Source organism: Meleagris gallopavo, chromosome 6 (genome assembly GCF_000146605.3).
Source record: "Meleagris gallopavo isolate NT-WF06-2002-E0010 breed Aviagen turkey brand Nicholas breeding stock chromosome 6, Turkey_5.1, whole genome shotgun sequence".
Lineage (NCBI taxonomy): Eukaryota > Metazoa > Chordata > Aves > Galliformes > Phasianidae > Meleagris > Meleagris gallopavo.
Genome location: NC_015016.2, coordinates 49285700 through 49302269, shown reverse-complemented (window position 1 = coordinate 49302269; position 16570 = coordinate 49285700). Strand labels below are relative to the sequence as shown.

The 16570-nt window shown below is 41.7% G+C and overlaps 1 protein-coding gene across 2 annotated transcripts in view; it reads left to right on the top strand.

Moving 5' to 3' along the window:
• Nucleotides 1-15554, top strand: part of GLI3 (GLI family zinc finger 3) — a 200789-nt gene extending 185235 nt beyond the window's left edge. For both annotated transcript variants that reach the window (XM_010713104.2, XM_010713103.2), the window contains exons 11-15: nucleotides 1147-1296; nucleotides 1820-1984; nucleotides 3889-4179; nucleotides 7370-7697; nucleotides 8932-15554. In XM_010713104.2, the coding sequence (XP_010711406.1) occupies nucleotides 1147-1296; nucleotides 1820-1984; nucleotides 3889-4179; nucleotides 7370-7697; nucleotides 8932-11225 (3228 nt within the window). In that variant the 3' untranslated portion in view covers nucleotides 11226-15554. The remainder of the gene's footprint in view (nucleotides 1-1146; nucleotides 1297-1819; nucleotides 1985-3888; nucleotides 4180-7369; nucleotides 7698-8931) is intronic.
• The last annotated feature ends 1016 nt before the right edge of the window (nucleotides 15555-16570 follow it).

Sequence of the window (16570 nt, the reverse complement as noted above, 5' to 3'; positions counted from 1 at the left end):
TTTTCTGTGTGTATGTGCAACTGAGTTTTTGTAGGGCTGGCTTTTTCTGTGAGCTACTTATACACCAGATACTGATTTCATCTTTTGCTGTGATCACATATAAACTCTGAAAGCAGTTTTTCTTAATGGGAATAATCTCATTTGCTGTGAAATGCAGCCATCTAGTGGCACAACCAGAAAGCTGTGGTGGAAAGTACAGGAACGGTGACATCTCTGAGGCAGGATTTATCAAAGGGAGTTCAGGAGGATGAACTGCTGAAATTCCAATCTTTGTGCACCTTTGCAAGTCCGGGTATTGGATGATTTTGTTGCTTTCTGAAAAACAAACAAACATGAAAAGTAATAATAATAACTTGAGGCTGACCCTGGTTCATCAGATTCTTTCTGCTCAGAAACATAATCAGTGAGAATTAAATTATTTGCCAAACTGAATCTTGATGAAGGGAACAGAGCAAGCTACTTTTCTGAAAGAATAAAAGGTACACAGCCCTAGCCTGTCTCTGGATACACTCACAAACAAGAGCTGCCTAGGACTACGGATCCAGGCTGGGTGTCTCTCCCAAAGGCTTCTGGGCAAGGCCATACTTCACAATGGCAAAATCTGTTTTGATGGATGGTTCTGCGCATGGAATTTTTGGTTACTGGACTATGTACAGTTTTGTCTCCCCTACCACAGTGTATACATGAGGCCAATACTGAAAGAAAACAAGGAGAGTGGGGGACTGAGAAGACTTGATCAAAACTTGGTTTAGCAGTTGTGTTGATTTCTGAGGTTGGAGCTCATTTTTTTAGGCCTGGTTTTGTAAATGTTGTTAGTGTTGAGTGGCACTTGAGTAGACTTCTCTCATCTGAGAAGACATTACTCAATGGTGAAGCGGTGCTGTGCATGAAATTCTCCAGGACCCGTTTAACAGCTCGTATCTCTGGTGCCTGATCCCAAGCCTGCTGACATCACTTGAAACAAGTTCATGGCCTTGGTGGACTTCCAGGGCAATGTATGGTTTGAATGCTGTGACCTTTCTGCAGTGCAGATAATCTTGTTCTTCTACTACTAGAAGATCAATGCTGTTTCAATGCAAATCAACAGTAAGGCTGCTGGCAAAGTTATGTTTCTGTTAATCTGTAAACTTCCTTCTATCCAAACAGCATATAAATAATGACCACATACATGGTGAGAAGAAAGAGTTTGTGTGCCGGTGGCTGGACTGTTCCAGGGAGCAGAAACCATTCAAAGCCCAATATATGCTGGTGGTCCACATGAGGAGACATACAGGGGAAAAGCCACACAAATGCACTGTGAGTAAAGGAGGCTGAGCTCAGGCTTTGACAGGGACCTGGGGCTGTGTAGGGAGCAGAGCAACACAGGTGCTGTGTGCTCTGATCTCCTGTCCATCAGACATTGCTACAGTTGACACTGCATGTCTGCTTTGTTATCCAGCTGGTCCAGATGATAGGAACTGGATAACTTGGCCAACTTTCTCAAATTTGCTTAAAATGTTTGAAAGCACTTTCTCTTACAGAGCTACATCTGGGTGTTACTGTGGGCCACGAGTCTCCTAGTGACTCAGTGACTGTCTTAGATGAAGTACATGAATGCTGTTCTGTCCTGTAAGAGAAGATTTATATGGTGCTGGAAGCATTTGAACTTGAATTGTTACGATTTTGCACGGGTCAAATTAAAACTAAAACCTAACAAATCAAAACAAAACTACATTGCACACGATTATGAAGGCGTGGAATGTTTTTAAACGGGTCAGCTTTTATTGTTTCTTGCAAGTCCAAATATTAAAACTAATCCAGACATACTCTTTATCTGCAGTTTGAAGGTTGTACAAAGGCCTACTCCAGACTAGAAAACTTGAAAACGCACTTGAGATCTCACACTGGAGAGAAACCATATGTGTGTGAACACGAGGGCTGCAACAAAGCTTTCTCCAATGCATCCGATAGGGCCAAGCACCAAAACAGGACTCATTCAAATGAGGTAAGTAAGCATAGCTTCCAAAAAAAAAAAAAAATTGTGAGTCAAACAGACCTAGATGTACAATGTGATCATAGCAGTTTGTTATGGAGGACAGCCATAGAAATCCTCAGCAACCTGAAGGGAGTACTGGATAACAATTATCAGCACAATTATTTTGACATCAGACAGATCTAAAGAAGCTACAGGTCATTTTGTTAAGCATGAGAGGAGTGGAGGGAGGATTGATGGGGAATCCAGTGGAAACATGCATGTTAACCAGGCGAAGATTTGAGCTGACATGCTGCAATCATTTTTCCTTCTGGAGCTGGTGGGGTTGTCCAGCCCTCAGAGGGTGTCACCTTGCCTTGCTGCGTGCTGACATCTGGTGGCTGTCGAGCTACAGCTCTTGCTCAGGAGGAGAGGAACCACAGCCTGCTGCACTCCTCAAGCAGAGGGGGAGCAAAAATTGCCCACCTAGGTCTGCAACATCTTGTAATGTCCTTTCCAGCAGCTGCTGGCAGGAATAAAGAAGTCTCTAGGGGCTGGAAAATTTGAGTTGAGCCCTAGAAGTTCTGAGTTCTTCACTTTTCTCAGGACTATTACTATTTTTTTTCCTTTCTGAATAAACCTCACAGAGTAGGGATGCAGTAGAGGGAATTTGTTCTTTTCAGGCAAACCCACTGTGGCAGTCCCATCTGTCTCAACAACTGCAACATTCTTAGACAATATATACTGATGTAGGGCTTGCCATGAATGCCACTGGAAAGCAATTTAGCAGTTCCTCACAGTGGCATTTCGATTGTTAAGTAACCTATATGCAGATTTAAAAGCAGCTCAGGTATCTTGATGCAGATGTGTTGTACAGAGCTTAGCTGATGTGCACATCCTTAGCATCTGGAGAAAACCTGCTTCAGTACTTCAGCAGTAACTTCACATTGCTACAATTGACATTTTTGCTCTTACTCATGTCAGTGTGAGCATTTTTCCACTGACATCACTGGATGGAGGCTCAGGCCATAGATAGCCATTAAGAAGCCACATTTATCAAAGGTTCTCTAGTGCCATAAACACAGAGAGAATGCCTTTAAGGGACTCTGCGTGGGGAACTCTTCTTCTTGAGGGTTAGTGTAAATAAGACTTAAAATAGTAGTTTCTTGGAAACATTTCAGTAATAAAAGTGAGTGAATGATAATTTCTTTCCTAGGGCGATTAGAATGTTTAGGAAGGGTTCAATTCTTCCATTCTAATCTTCTCATTATATAAGGACAAAGAAAGCCTTGGTGAGATTATAAGACAGTAAATTTACTTTTCTCCATATTGCTTATTGGACCAGATAAATCTGTAGATAAAGGAAGCTGTTTTTAAAGAAAATGAGTGATTAGTTATTAGTAACAGTAGTATTACTAGTACATATATTGCTGCAGTGTGAAAGTGCTTATGGAAGTGAATGCTGTGCTTTGACATGTGAACTGGTGATCTTAAAATGGCCAGGATTGAAATTCTTCCTCAGATATTCTTGCCTGAAAAAATGTCCCAACATGTTCTGAAGGTAATCATTTGCCTCTGAATGTCAAAGAGTAGGTACTGGGTATACTGGAAATGAAGTATCAGACTGCTGAGAGCAGTGGACAGGATAGATAGGCCAATCTTCATCAGCTTCCATTGCTTTGCTGCTGTGATAAGTCAAAGCCCGTGCCAGTTCATATTATGAGAGACTGTCCTCTGTAAGCCATGCGTCATTATTGAGTACCAAACCCAGGGGAAATCAATAGATTTGACTCAGTGCAGTCACTCTAGAGACTGTAAATTAGATAACAAATTCACCACGAAAGGGTGTAACTGTAGTGCCAGCTGTGCTCCAAGGAGCTCTTCAGGACTCCCGTGTGGAATTAAACTTAATTTGAGTGTTTTTCCTGGCATGGCAGAAACCGTATGTTTGCAAGATCCCAGGCTGCACAAAGCGCTACACAGACCCCAGTTCTCTACGGAAACATGTGAAGACCGTGCATGGCCCAGAAGCACACGTCACCAAGAAGCAGCGAGGAGACATCCACCCGAGGCCTCCACCACCCAGAGACCCAGGCAGCCACTCTCAGACACGATCGCCAGGCCAGCAGACTCAGGGTGCGACTGGGGAGCAGAAGGACCTCAACAACACTACCTCAAGGCGTGAAGAATGCCTCCAAGTGAAAGCAGTCAAGTCAGAGAAACCAATGGTACGCAATACACTGTGACATTTCCTTCGTCCTTTCTCTTTTTTGGAACTTCGTGTTAATCCCATTTTGAAATGCTCAAACCCATAAACTCCAGCTCACAAGTTTGGATCTTTGTGAGGCTTTCTTTTTCGTTTACATTGTAAAATGTTTTTAAAGCCCGAGAAATAGCAAATAAATAGATTACATCTGGTCTGTGCAATACACAGTAAGTGCAGTGCTGGCAACTCTCGCAATAATTGTTTCTCTTAAAACTCCATCTTCTGGAATCATCGTATTATGAGAAAATCATAGCTTTCATTTTAAAAAGGCAGGTTTTTTTCCACTCTTCTGTTTGCAGAAGACAGATAGAGTATTTGAGTCCTGCAGTCTCAAATTCTGAATGCAAATAAAACCAAGTCAAAATTACTACCATGTTGATGTTGGTGATGGTAAATTTTGGAGAACCTGGAGAAAGAGTCGGATTTTAGGGGCTTGAGGATGGCATGTCTGACAGATGGAATCTAACAGAAGCAAGATGAGGTGACTTTCTTCAATGGCAGGAGGAGATCTTCTGATAATATTTGATCTCTACTGTGACGTGACGTCTTCAGTTAATCTGATACTTACTTTAATTTGACCACGTTAGCCTAATTCAAATTTAAGTAAATTAAAGTGAATTTAAACTTTCATCAAGTCTTCCTCTGGTTTTCTCCAGTGTACTGTATTAGACCAGTGTGAAATACCTCATTATTATTAGAGCTTGAGGGTAAAATTAATTCAATTTTCTGATGCTATTTGAAACAAAAGAAGTCCTTCTTTCACGTGCCTTTCACTTAAAATGCATCCTATTCACAAGGATTAAAACCAGTAAAAGCAGTCCCTCCATCCTCTACTACCTCTGAATCTACATTTCATCTGGACCCAACCCTTAGGAGCTACAAATATGAGCCCTCCAAACTATGCTTATATGGTTGGGTTTCATGCTGCAGTTCAGAATGATTACTCACTGTAGTACGAGCTATTGCTATCCTGTGCTTAATGCTTACACCCAAACTGTGGAATATCCCAAATTATAAACATTAATCCCAAATTCATAAACATTCAGGTGTCCAGAGTTAACTCCTTTTGAAGTCCAAAGGAGATCCTCTGCCATCTTTGGTGGTAACTGCCTTAAATTACAGAGGAACAAAACCCATCCCTCTCTTGCTTGTGTAGCTAAATCCATAGTATTATTGAGGTATGCTGAGCTTTCAAATATAAATGGTTTCATAATAATGATTGCTTTCATGGTGTTAAATATTTCTCTCTGGAAAATATCTTCTAAAAATAATTTTATGTTTCCTGTTTTTATTGCTTGTGTGAATTAAGATATATGCTCTGTTTTTTAACTAATCCAATGTCTTTTCTGTCTAATGCTCTTAAATGTCTTGTTCTAACTTCCTAAGGACAGTGGGTAATAAGGTGAGGGCATTTAAACTTCTCTGCTGTTTTTCTTACTGCAACATTATTTGTGTCTTTATTTTAGCCTTCTGCCTGTTATTCAATCATTCCTTTATTTAGTAATGTGCAATCCATCAAACTCATTCCCAAATGTAACGCGCTGTGAGTATTTTGCAACATTTGACATGTGAAAAATCTGGCATATTTGGTGAAATGTCTTCAGAAATGTCTTTGAACCTTCCTCTCTAGCCCTTTTTTTTTTAATTGCACACCTAGAAATATGTTTCCCATAATACTGTTCTTCTGTAACCTACCTCACTGTGAGCTTTACACGTGGCTACAAGAACAGGCTTCTAACCATCACTGCTCTTCTTCCATATGGCATGGGGCTATCGTACAGAAGCACAAGCTCTCTTCTGAGTAATAACAGTTGTTTCTATTCTTGTCACCAAATCTTCTGTGGCCAGAATTTGGAAATCAGCTTGCTCAGTGTGGCCTCATAAATTCTAGGTATCATCATTCAAGTTAGAAGTAATATAATAGTTATTGCATCTGAATTGACTCCTCGGGGACATATGAAGCTACAGTACTGCTTTCATTCACTGATGTTAAAAGTGAGAGCAACCATTGCTACCTCAGAAATTCTTGCTAGCATTTGTCAGTAAGAATGTGCATAAAAATCACAGGCTGGCAGGAAAAAAACAAAAAACAACAAAGTGAAATGTTTATATGAAACTGTTCTTGGGAGCAAAATGATACTGCATGCACAGACTTGACTTGTGACACTCTCATACAGCCCCCTATGTCCAGAAACTTCTGCCTGTCTCGCTGCATGTTTTGTCTGTCAGTCAGTCAATCTGTCTGTTTCAGTTTGTTTGAGAGATTTCCCCATGCTTCTACAACTACAACGTGAGTATAAAAAGTAAATCGAGCCTGTATTTCCCCACAGCAAGAATCCTGCTACAGCAGTGAGAGCACTGTTAAGAAAGAAGAAGCTATTGTAGTGGGTTTACATTCCTTTAGATAGACTGTACTGTGTACTAAGAAGATTCCATAAGTTCTGATGAAACAAAGGATTTGGTAGATCATCACCTTCTTAATGCAGGGCAAGATGGAATAAGAGCATGCTGCTTGGGTCCTTCAGGATGCTGATAATATGTTACAGTAGTTTGCACTAATGCTCTGTCCCTGTTTTATTACATGCCAACATTTCTGGCCAACCACTGCTCGTAACAATGAGCCTTAAGCATGGAAAGTACTTCAGTTCTTTAGCCGCAAGTCTAATTTAAAAAAAAAACACAAAACACAACAAATTCCAGTGTTGTTGGAATCTTGTTTGTTTGTTTGTTTGCTGCAAGCCTAGCATTGTAAATTAGACTTCTTAACGTGACTGAATTCTGGTCTGGTTTGTTGACCTGCATTTGGGAACAGTGCATACCCAGCAGGAGTATACACACATACATTCTCTTCAGTGGTATGAAGTGATATAATTCCCAGTTATGGGCATGACTGAGATAGATGAATGGCTCATGTAGATATAGTACATACAGTCAGCAAGATATTAAAGTGGATGTTAGTGCCAAATTTTGCAGTGACATTCATTGCAGTTAAAGTCGGTATTCTAGAAAGCTTCCTAATGAAAAATCACCGTCACCATTTAACATTAAACTTTACGTTTTCTTTGGCTCCACTTAGATCTACATTTGTCTCAACAAATTAACATTGTCTGCTTAATCCTCACGTTCTTGTGTTGCTTCTTTCACTCCAACAGACATCTCAGCCGAGCCCTGGTGGTCAGTCTACATGCAGCAGCGAACAGTCCCCCATCAGCAACTATTCCAACAATGGGATCGAGCTTACTCTGACTGGTGGTGGTAGTGTAGGAGACCTCAGTGTCATCGATGAAACCCCAATCATGGACTCTACCATTTCCACAGCCACCACAGCACTTGGCTTACAGGCCAGGAGGAATATGACAGGGACCAAATGGATGGAGCAAGTGAAATTAGAAAGGTTGAAACAAGTTAATGGAATGCTTCCAAGACTGAACCCCGTTCCACCTTCCAAAGCCCCAACCTTGCCGCCTCTCATAGGAAATGGTAAGATCTGTAGAATGGAAGCCATGACTGTTTTTTGTCCTTAAACTTCTTGGTTGCAGTTCTTGCCCCAGGATTGCAGCACTGGGGAAAGACTAGCACAGCTAATGGAATTCATCACATGTAAGAATTGTCCATAAACTGATCACTTTTTGTTTATCCCCTCATTGCAAGCCTTACTACTCATCTTGAGGGAAGACTGATAGTCTTGTGTCTTATAGCAGGGGAGACCAGCAGGACAGTAAACTTAGTGTGATTGAAATAGTGCCTGCAGGAAAAGGTTTGGACCCAAGATCAGTTTATTTTTTAGGCAAGGCAGATAAATGAAATATCTAGCAGTTGATTGTATGGAATTCTTTCAGATGAGACATACAAGACACCCTTTGCATTATACATTGGGCTTCCTTTAAATAATGCTTCCCTGAATGCAATTAATTTTATGTATAGATACCACTGCTACAAAATGTAGATATTTATGAATGGGAGCAAGAAGAGATTTAACCCCAAGGATCAATATCTGCTTTTGTATGAGATGGTGATTATCTCTTGGTTGCCAAAACATGTCCTTGCTGTCTGTACATCGCCTACAGCATACCTGTAGGTTTATGCAGTCTACCCAGCAGTGACTGCCCAGGATTTCTGAAACACATGAAACTATGTAAAATTAAGAAATGTATTCTGTTTACTTAAAAACAAAACAAAACAAGAAACCAGCAAAGATGTTTTGCAGTTGTTAGGAGTTATTTCAAGAAGTCTTAGAAATGACCTTGAATAGCCTCCAATTTGAGTATTTTGCCATTTCCATGCAAATGCCTGCTCAATTATATTTTGCCTATAAAAAGCTTTCTTATGACTGTGTCCTTCTGGCACATCAGTAAGCATAGCTGCACTGCAGGCTAGGGGACTACAGCAGCTGATGACAGTTTGTGGCTACGGCCTATAAATTTTGTGCTGGGATTCACAGTGAAATTTTACCATTGAGTCTCTGAATTAGCTTTTAACCTAGGGACACAATTTTTGTCCCTTCTTACTTCAATAAAGAGCGTTGCTATGATTAGTTATGACGATGTAGACGATGTAGACTCTTTACTCTCTGCTTTCTTTACTTTGTGTTTTTTGGTGGTTGTTTTTTTTGTTTTGTTTTGTGTTGTTTGTTTTTGTTTGTTTGTTTGGTTGGGTTTTTTTGGTACTAGTTTCTGGTAATACATGTTTGTTTATCTGTGAATTTTACCTCCAGGTACCCAGTCAAACAGCAGCTGCAGTGTAGGAGGATCCATGACTATTCTGCCCAACAGGAACGAACTTTCAAGTACGGACATCACTGTGTTGAACATGCTAAACAGGAGGGACAGCAATACGAGCACAATCAGTTCAGCCTACTTGAGCAGCCGCAGGTCTTCTGGAATCTCACCTTGCTTCTCCAGCCGGAGGTCCAGTGATGCCTCTCAGGCTGAGGGAAGACCACAAAATGTGAGCGTTGCAGACTCCTATGACCCCATTTCAACAGATGCCTCTCGACGCTCCAGTGAAGCAAGCCAATGTGATGACCTGCCAAGTCTTCTCAGCCTCACCCCAGCCCAGCAATACAGGCTGAAAGCTAAATATGCAGCAGCTACTGGTGGACCCCCACCAACTCCACTGCCTAATATGGAGAGGATGAGCCTCAAAACAAGGATGGCACTCTTGGGTGACTGCAGGGAGTCTGGAGTATCTCCCCTGCCTCCAGTGAATGCCCCTCGAAGATGTAGTGATGGTGGGGCAAATGGTTACAGCAGGAGGCATCTTCTATCTCATGATGCTCTAGGAAATGGGACAAGGAGAGCCAGCGATCCCGTGAGAATGGTCTCCGATAACCTCTCTGTCCCTAGAGTCCAACATTTCAACAGTCTTAATAGTTTTAACTCTCCTGCTTTGCCTCCATCCATGGAAAAGCGCAACCTTGTCCTTCAGAACTATACCCGTTCTGAGGGTGGCGTTTTCCGTGGCTTCGGTTCCCCCTGTCCTCCAAGCATCAGCGAGAATGTCACCCTGGAGGCTGCTACGATGGAAGCAGGTGGCAGTTTGAATGATGAGGATCTCCTGCCGGATGATGTGGTTCAGTATCTGAATTCCCAGAACCAGAGCATGTGCGACCACTTGTTGAACAATGTCCTAGACAGCAACAAAATGCATCACAGTGTGGTTTTAGGAAACAACAATCCTAGCAGCTTCGACCGAGCCCCTCCAGCAAGCAGTCAGCCTGCAGGCTCAGAGGCAAGCAAGAGTGACTTACCCATTCAGTGGAATGAAGTAAGCTCAGGAAGTTCTGACTTATCTCCTACAAAACTGAAATGTAGTCAGCGCTCAGCAGTGCAGCAGGCTAGAGCCTTTGGACTGTATAACAACATGATGGTTCAGCAGCAGAACTTGCAGAGGAGCAGTGTGTCCCAGCAAAATGGCTATCAGAACCTGATGGAAAACAGTGGTTCCTATAGTTTGCAGCAAAACACAGTCCTTGGCAGCGGAGCCAGTAGTTCTTTCAGCGTGCAGCCCAATAAGCCCTACGGTGAAAGCATCAGCAGGCAACCAATGATTTCTGGGGCGATGGACAATTCCTGTGGCATGACAGTTCAAGGGCAGAAGCTAAGAAGCAGCAATATGCCAGTGAGTGGGAACCAGCAAAATTTTGCTCATCCCATCGCATCCAGTGATCAGGCCACCAGTATGGCGAATGGGATGCAGAACAGGAATATGATGGAACAGGAATATTTGCAAAACCAACTGGTTGGAGATGGCGTTCATTACCAGGGAGTCAATCAGTCCGGTCCAATGATGCTAGGGCAGGTTAGTCCTACCTCACAAAGCAGCCTCTATCAAGGGCCGCAGAGTTGTCCAGTGGTCTCTCATACCATTGGTAACCAGTCTTCAGGTTTGTCAGTGGCCAAGAATTACCAGCCATGTGCTAATTACAGTGGCAACAGACGGCAAAATGTGTTGAGGAACAACCTGGCACAACAGCAAGGACATGTAAGTGATGGCAACCAGACGTACAGGGTAAACACCATTAAGATGGAGATGCAAGGTCAATCACAGCAGTTCTGCTCTAATATGCAGAATTACTCTGGTCAGTTATATGACCAAACCACGGGCTTTAGCCACCAAGCTATGAAAACAGGTTCTTCTTTCTTTGTTTCGGAAGCTAACTGCCTGCTGCAGGAGACTGCTACTGCAAACTCCTCTGAGCTTCTTTCCCCAGGGGCTAACCAAGTATCAAGCACAGTTGACAGCCTTGACAGCAACAGCCTAGAGGGTGTGCAGATTGATTTTGATGCTATCATAGATGATGGAGACCATGTCAGCTTAATTTCAGGAGCCCTGAGCCCAAGCATCATTCAGAATCTCTCCCGCAATTCCTCACGCCTCACCACTCCCCGAGCGTCTCTTACATTCCCAGCTATGCCTGTAAGCACAACCAACATGGCTATTGGGGACATGAGTTCTTTGTTGACCTCACTTGCAGAAGAAAGCAAGTTTCTTGCTGTTATGCAATAGACATGAAAAAAAAAAAAGCCCGCTTAGGAGATAACAGATGAAAAAAAGACTCATATTTTTTAGTTGTGTATGTATTTTAGCAATCTCATCTCACCTAAATGGGATGTGTTTCAAGTATATTCCTTTTATGGAATAAGAACTCTGAAAACCCTAAAGTGTTCTAGGGAGAAACTGTCTTCCATTTCAGTTTTGAATCAGTATTGCTACACCCATTCCCTCACCTCTCACTTGCCTCTCTCTCTCTTTCTCCCTTTTTGAATGTCTGTATGCTTCTTTTTCTTTTTTTAATTGTAAACCAGTGTAAACGTGTGAAGTGCATGTTTTTGTTTTGTTTGTTTTTTTTTGAAAGAAAGTTCTGATGGAACAGCTTAATTTTCTGTTAGTCAAAAGAAACTTGACTTTTGTAAAACAGTTTTTTCCCTACACATAAAGGCACAAAATAACCATGCAGGATGTAAAGCAAACATACAGTGAGGAAATCCTCTCTGGATGCATTGAATACATCACCCTGAGGTGGACAACCGATTTAGGAATGCACTGCCACGGTACCCATAAGCTGTAGTTCCAGATTTAAGAGCACAAGAAATATGAGGTTCAAGCAAGTAAGAAATATAAAGCCAGCAGCCCCTTGATCCCTAGCAAATGTTTAAGATTTTGGTAAACACAGAGATAGATGTCACTGCCTTGCGTAAGGATACAGAGGTTGTACTGTGCGTGTGTTTCAGAGGAGACAGAGGACAAGAAAGCTTTTCTTAGTATAACTCTTGTTTTATTTGCAGTCCTTAGTATTCTGTTTTTCAACTTTTTTGTTTGAATGACTGGATAGTGAAATTATATGAATGCTTGCTGATTTGAACACTCTGTAATCCTTTCTTTGCATACCATACTGATGGAGAGATGATCAGGCTCTTATAATGGATTATTTCATACGGTGAAATAATGAAACGCCAGTATTCCAGGCTGGGAACTCTTTCTTTTTTTTCCTTTTTTTCCTTACTATTCCTTTTGACTTGCACATTCCTTCTAACACATACAGCTTGGTTAGATGGATTGTATATTTTACAGTAAGTAAATGCCTGTTGACATACCACATGGTTACAAATCCAAAAGCGACGTGGTCTTGGCATGTTAAACCAGTAGCAAGCAGTCTAGCCAAGTAAATTAAAGTGATTACAAGCAACCCAATAGTCTTAAATGTTTTTCTAGTGTATCCAAGCTTTACAAAATTGAACGATTGAAACTGTCATTTAAAGTAGCAAAGAAACAACCTGAGCAGCAAGTTGGTCTGGTAGCCTATCAAAATGTAAAAATACTAACCCAGTGACTCTAGACTTGGTGACAGCAATGTGCATTTCTGCTTGAGACAGATCAGTGAGTCAATGCCTCGGCTCATTTACACCAGCAAAAATTGGGCCCATCACACTGTGAGCATGAAGTAACTCCCTGGTAGAGGTGGATGGAATTTCCTCCATCACAGCCAGCTCTTGTAGCGGATTTTTGACTGTCTTGTGTACCCACACACACTGTGCTCCTGGATAAGGAATTGGGCAGAACATTAAAAAGAGCAAGGCTTAAGTTCACGCATTCATAGAAGCTACACACAAGTGCAGCTCCTACAATCATCTCTATTAACTCCTAATATTAAAATGCTGTTAATGGGATGCAGGTGGTGCTGACACTTACAGTCTTGGGTCTGATGCCTGTGGGGAACTAACTAATGTAAACCTATAATAAAGAGAGGTGATTTGGTCCATTTTGGACAACAAATGCATTTTGGCCAAGTCAGAATTAAGAATAGCACTAGAAAGTGATAGCTAAAGCTCTGAATGCCATAGCACTTTTTTTTACTGCAGAAAAGGGTGAAATACCAACTTGTTCAGGGCATCGCATTTGAGGAATGGTGAAGGAATACAGCCTCAGTGGAGCTTTCTGATAACATCAATCTATTATCAGCTGTTACAAGCAGATGAAGAAGCTGTAAATCTGAAAGAAAACATACGAATCCTTTGCTGAGGCTGTATTTGGGCTTATCACAAAACCTATTAAATGTGAGCTGGAATGTCAGGGATCAAGACAAATGTAAATAAAAAGATTTCCTCGATATCCTACAACTTTTATCATCGTCCTGCTCCTGTCTTTCTCCATATCTTTAGCAAGCATTTCTTTTCTTGTTTGCACTTCACACCTGTACTCACTCCCTTTGTGCTCTTTGCCCATTGCTGGTTCCCTTCCTGACCTTCCTGCCCACCATCAGCTCTGACAGCCCTTCTGTACTGGTCTTCAGCCTTCAGAGGGAGCTGTGCAGAGCTTACCAAGGCAGTTAGCTGGTTTGGATTGAGCGATGCTTCTATTGCTACACTTCACCTTGCAGTGCAATTGTGTTGATAGCTCATGTCCCTACTGAGAAAGAGCATTAGGAAAGGCTTTGCTCTCGTCAGCTGGAATTACTTCAGATGGTTCGTGGTAACTAGTGGCTGGCTGTTCAATAAGCCATCAATTACATGTTTATAAACAGTTTCAATGGGGAGACTTATGACTAGCACGGGAAGAGGTGGCTGAGGAGAAGAGCTTTTTATTATTATAGTGAATACATTTAAAAAAAAAGATTTTTTTTAACTCAGTTTTCCAGTTTATAATTGTATTTGCTTGTTCAGTTGAAGCTGGGAAAGATGTGATTCATCAGAGCTTAGGAGAACCCATTCACATTGCTTAAGACTGAGAAAGGGACTGAGTACCTGATTTGCCTTCTTTCCTTGACAAACCTTTGTCACTCACTTAGCCCTGTTTCAGGCCAACAGTGTGTCTTGGCCTAAACCACGTGTTCCAAAAAGTCATCTAGTTTTGTTTTGGGGATGACAAAGAAAAGAGACTCCACGATGTCTTTGGAGAGTTTGTTCAAATGGTTAATTGTTTTCATGATTGAAGCATACGTGCCTCTGTTCTTACATAAATGTATCACTTCTCAGCTTTTACTATCCTGTCATACTTTTCTTTTTGATGCTAAACAACCTGATTTGTTGATGTCCGTGGAGGTACACCATAACCCAGCTATCTTCTTTCTTGGTTTTGTTTTGATGAGGTAGGGTGGGCTCTTAGAACATGGCACTCTAAGGCTGGACACTAGCATTAAGTTGGCAACCAACTTCTGGATGTGTGATAGTCTGGGGAAAATCCCACCAGTGTCACTCGCAAGTTTACTAGCACCCTCCTGGTCTTCCAGTCACAGAGCCGAAGCTTGATTTTGTGTGTTTGATGCACTTGGCAGTTGGAAGCACGCCACTAGAAAATGCAGGAGTTTTTGTGATTTTCTCCTGTTTTTTTAAAGCATTGCAGTGGTCACAGCCTGACTCTAAATCACCCTTTCTAATGGCTCTTTGAGGATCTTCCAGATTGATTACTATTGGCCTTGGGCACATCTGCCTTGCTCACATTTTTACAGACTTTTTTACTTTCCACAAATCTGGAGTCACCTGTGAGAGTTCATCCATAAGGCTGACTGGGTGGATGAAAGGTATTTTTGCAGACAAGTCAGTGTGCTCCCATCAGGGGAGTTGCTGGTAAGTACGACGGCCTAGCATGTCCACACAACAGATAATCTTATTCTCTCCTTGGAGAATGGTCCCAGATGACATTGAAACCCTGGCTTGCTTGATTGCTTCCAGTCATTTCCTCCTTCCCCTCCCTCTCTCTTGATGACATAGCTGGTTAGCTCGCCCACACGTGTTGCACAGTGGCTTGTCCTTCACAGTTTATATTCTCGCAATGTATGTGCCTTATTTTGTGTTATTCTTTAACAGAGAGGGACCAAGATATGTTGACAAATTTTCACAGTGAGGCTGTATTCTCCATTCAGCTGATAGCACATGCCACTGTTAGTAGTGTCTGAAGTGTCTTGTAAACCTCTGATATTCACGTGTTATTGTCCTTGGATTGATAGAATGTCTCCTACTGAAAAGTTACTGTTGTCAGTCCTGCAGATGTGTAAGATAAAAATGTGTTCATTTTTTTTACTTTTTTTTTTAGTTTTTTTTTTTAATTAAAGCTTGTAATCCTTTTTTTCTTTTTTTTTTTCTTTTTCTTTTTTAATAGTGTAAATACATTTACGTACAGTAGGAATAGTGTTTGGCTGTAACAGGCCTTAGTGGTCTTAATTTGATAAACCTGCAGTTATGATCTGATATTTCTCGAGCCTTAGGTTGATCTGAAGGGTCTGTAGCACTGTGTACATATAAACTGTACTTCTGCTTTCAGAACCACTTAGCTCTTTTGTAACAAAGAAAAAAATGTTTCTTACAATGTCAATAAAAACACAAAAGCCTTTGTACTTAAGTTCTTAGCTTTCAGCTTTTATAATATCTCCTTGGGGGAGGGAGTTTTTTGTTGTTTTTTTTAATTTCACTGGGCAGATTGCTTGCAGTCAGCATGTATCAGTTCCACTCATGTACACTCACTTTTCTGTTTGTGCTTACCAGCTGATCGCTTAATTTCATTCACTTTTTAAATATTGACGGGGAGTCGAGACCTCCTCTTTAAAGAAAAACCTTGGGGGCAGAGGGCGGGAGTCAGGGGGATGCTGAAAGGAGGGGAGGAACCAATGTGATTAACCTCCAGCCATGGGCATTTTGGAGGTCAAAGCCAAGCTTTGTTAAGACTCCGTCCTGCTATATAAAGGCTGTTTTTTCTTACCTCATTCACCAAGCATCTCTGCCAAAGGTTCGGCCACCTAGGAAGAAGCAAGGGCCTGGGGAAGTCTGGCTGGGTTAGTCTGTACATGGTCACTCTGGTGGCCTTCAAAATGCTTAAATGCAGTACTCTTCAAAGCAAAGGTCTTGGACTGATTTAATGAGTGTTCCTGTTACATATAGCAGTCGTGTGGGCTTGTATGTAGTGTGCATCCAGAGCAAGTGATGTCAAGTTAGTTGATGCAAACACTATAAGAGTTGTAGGGCTGCTTCACTGTAAGGTGATCAAGACAATCTCATTTCAAGACTTCTGTTTTGATTGCTTTTATCTCTGCAAGACCCTGACCACTCTGCTAGTGCTCAGCATCTGCCTTACACCTATCTTAATCAAAATTGCTCAGTAATTTCCAAGGCCAAGGCCTTGGTTGAAAAGGCCCTTCCATGGCTTTTTTTTTTTTTTTTTCTTCTCTAGCTGTTATTAAGCTTTTGACATCAAGTTTGAAGAGCTTAAAGAGTTTAAAATTTGGGCAGGAAGGAGAGGTGTTGCCTGACCAGGTGAGAATAGAGTGAGGCCGGAGGAGCAGCCTTGGAGCAGTTCGCAGTGCGAAGGAGGGCCTGTGGCAGCACTGGGGTTTGATAGCAGCCACTCTGCCTCCTCTCACA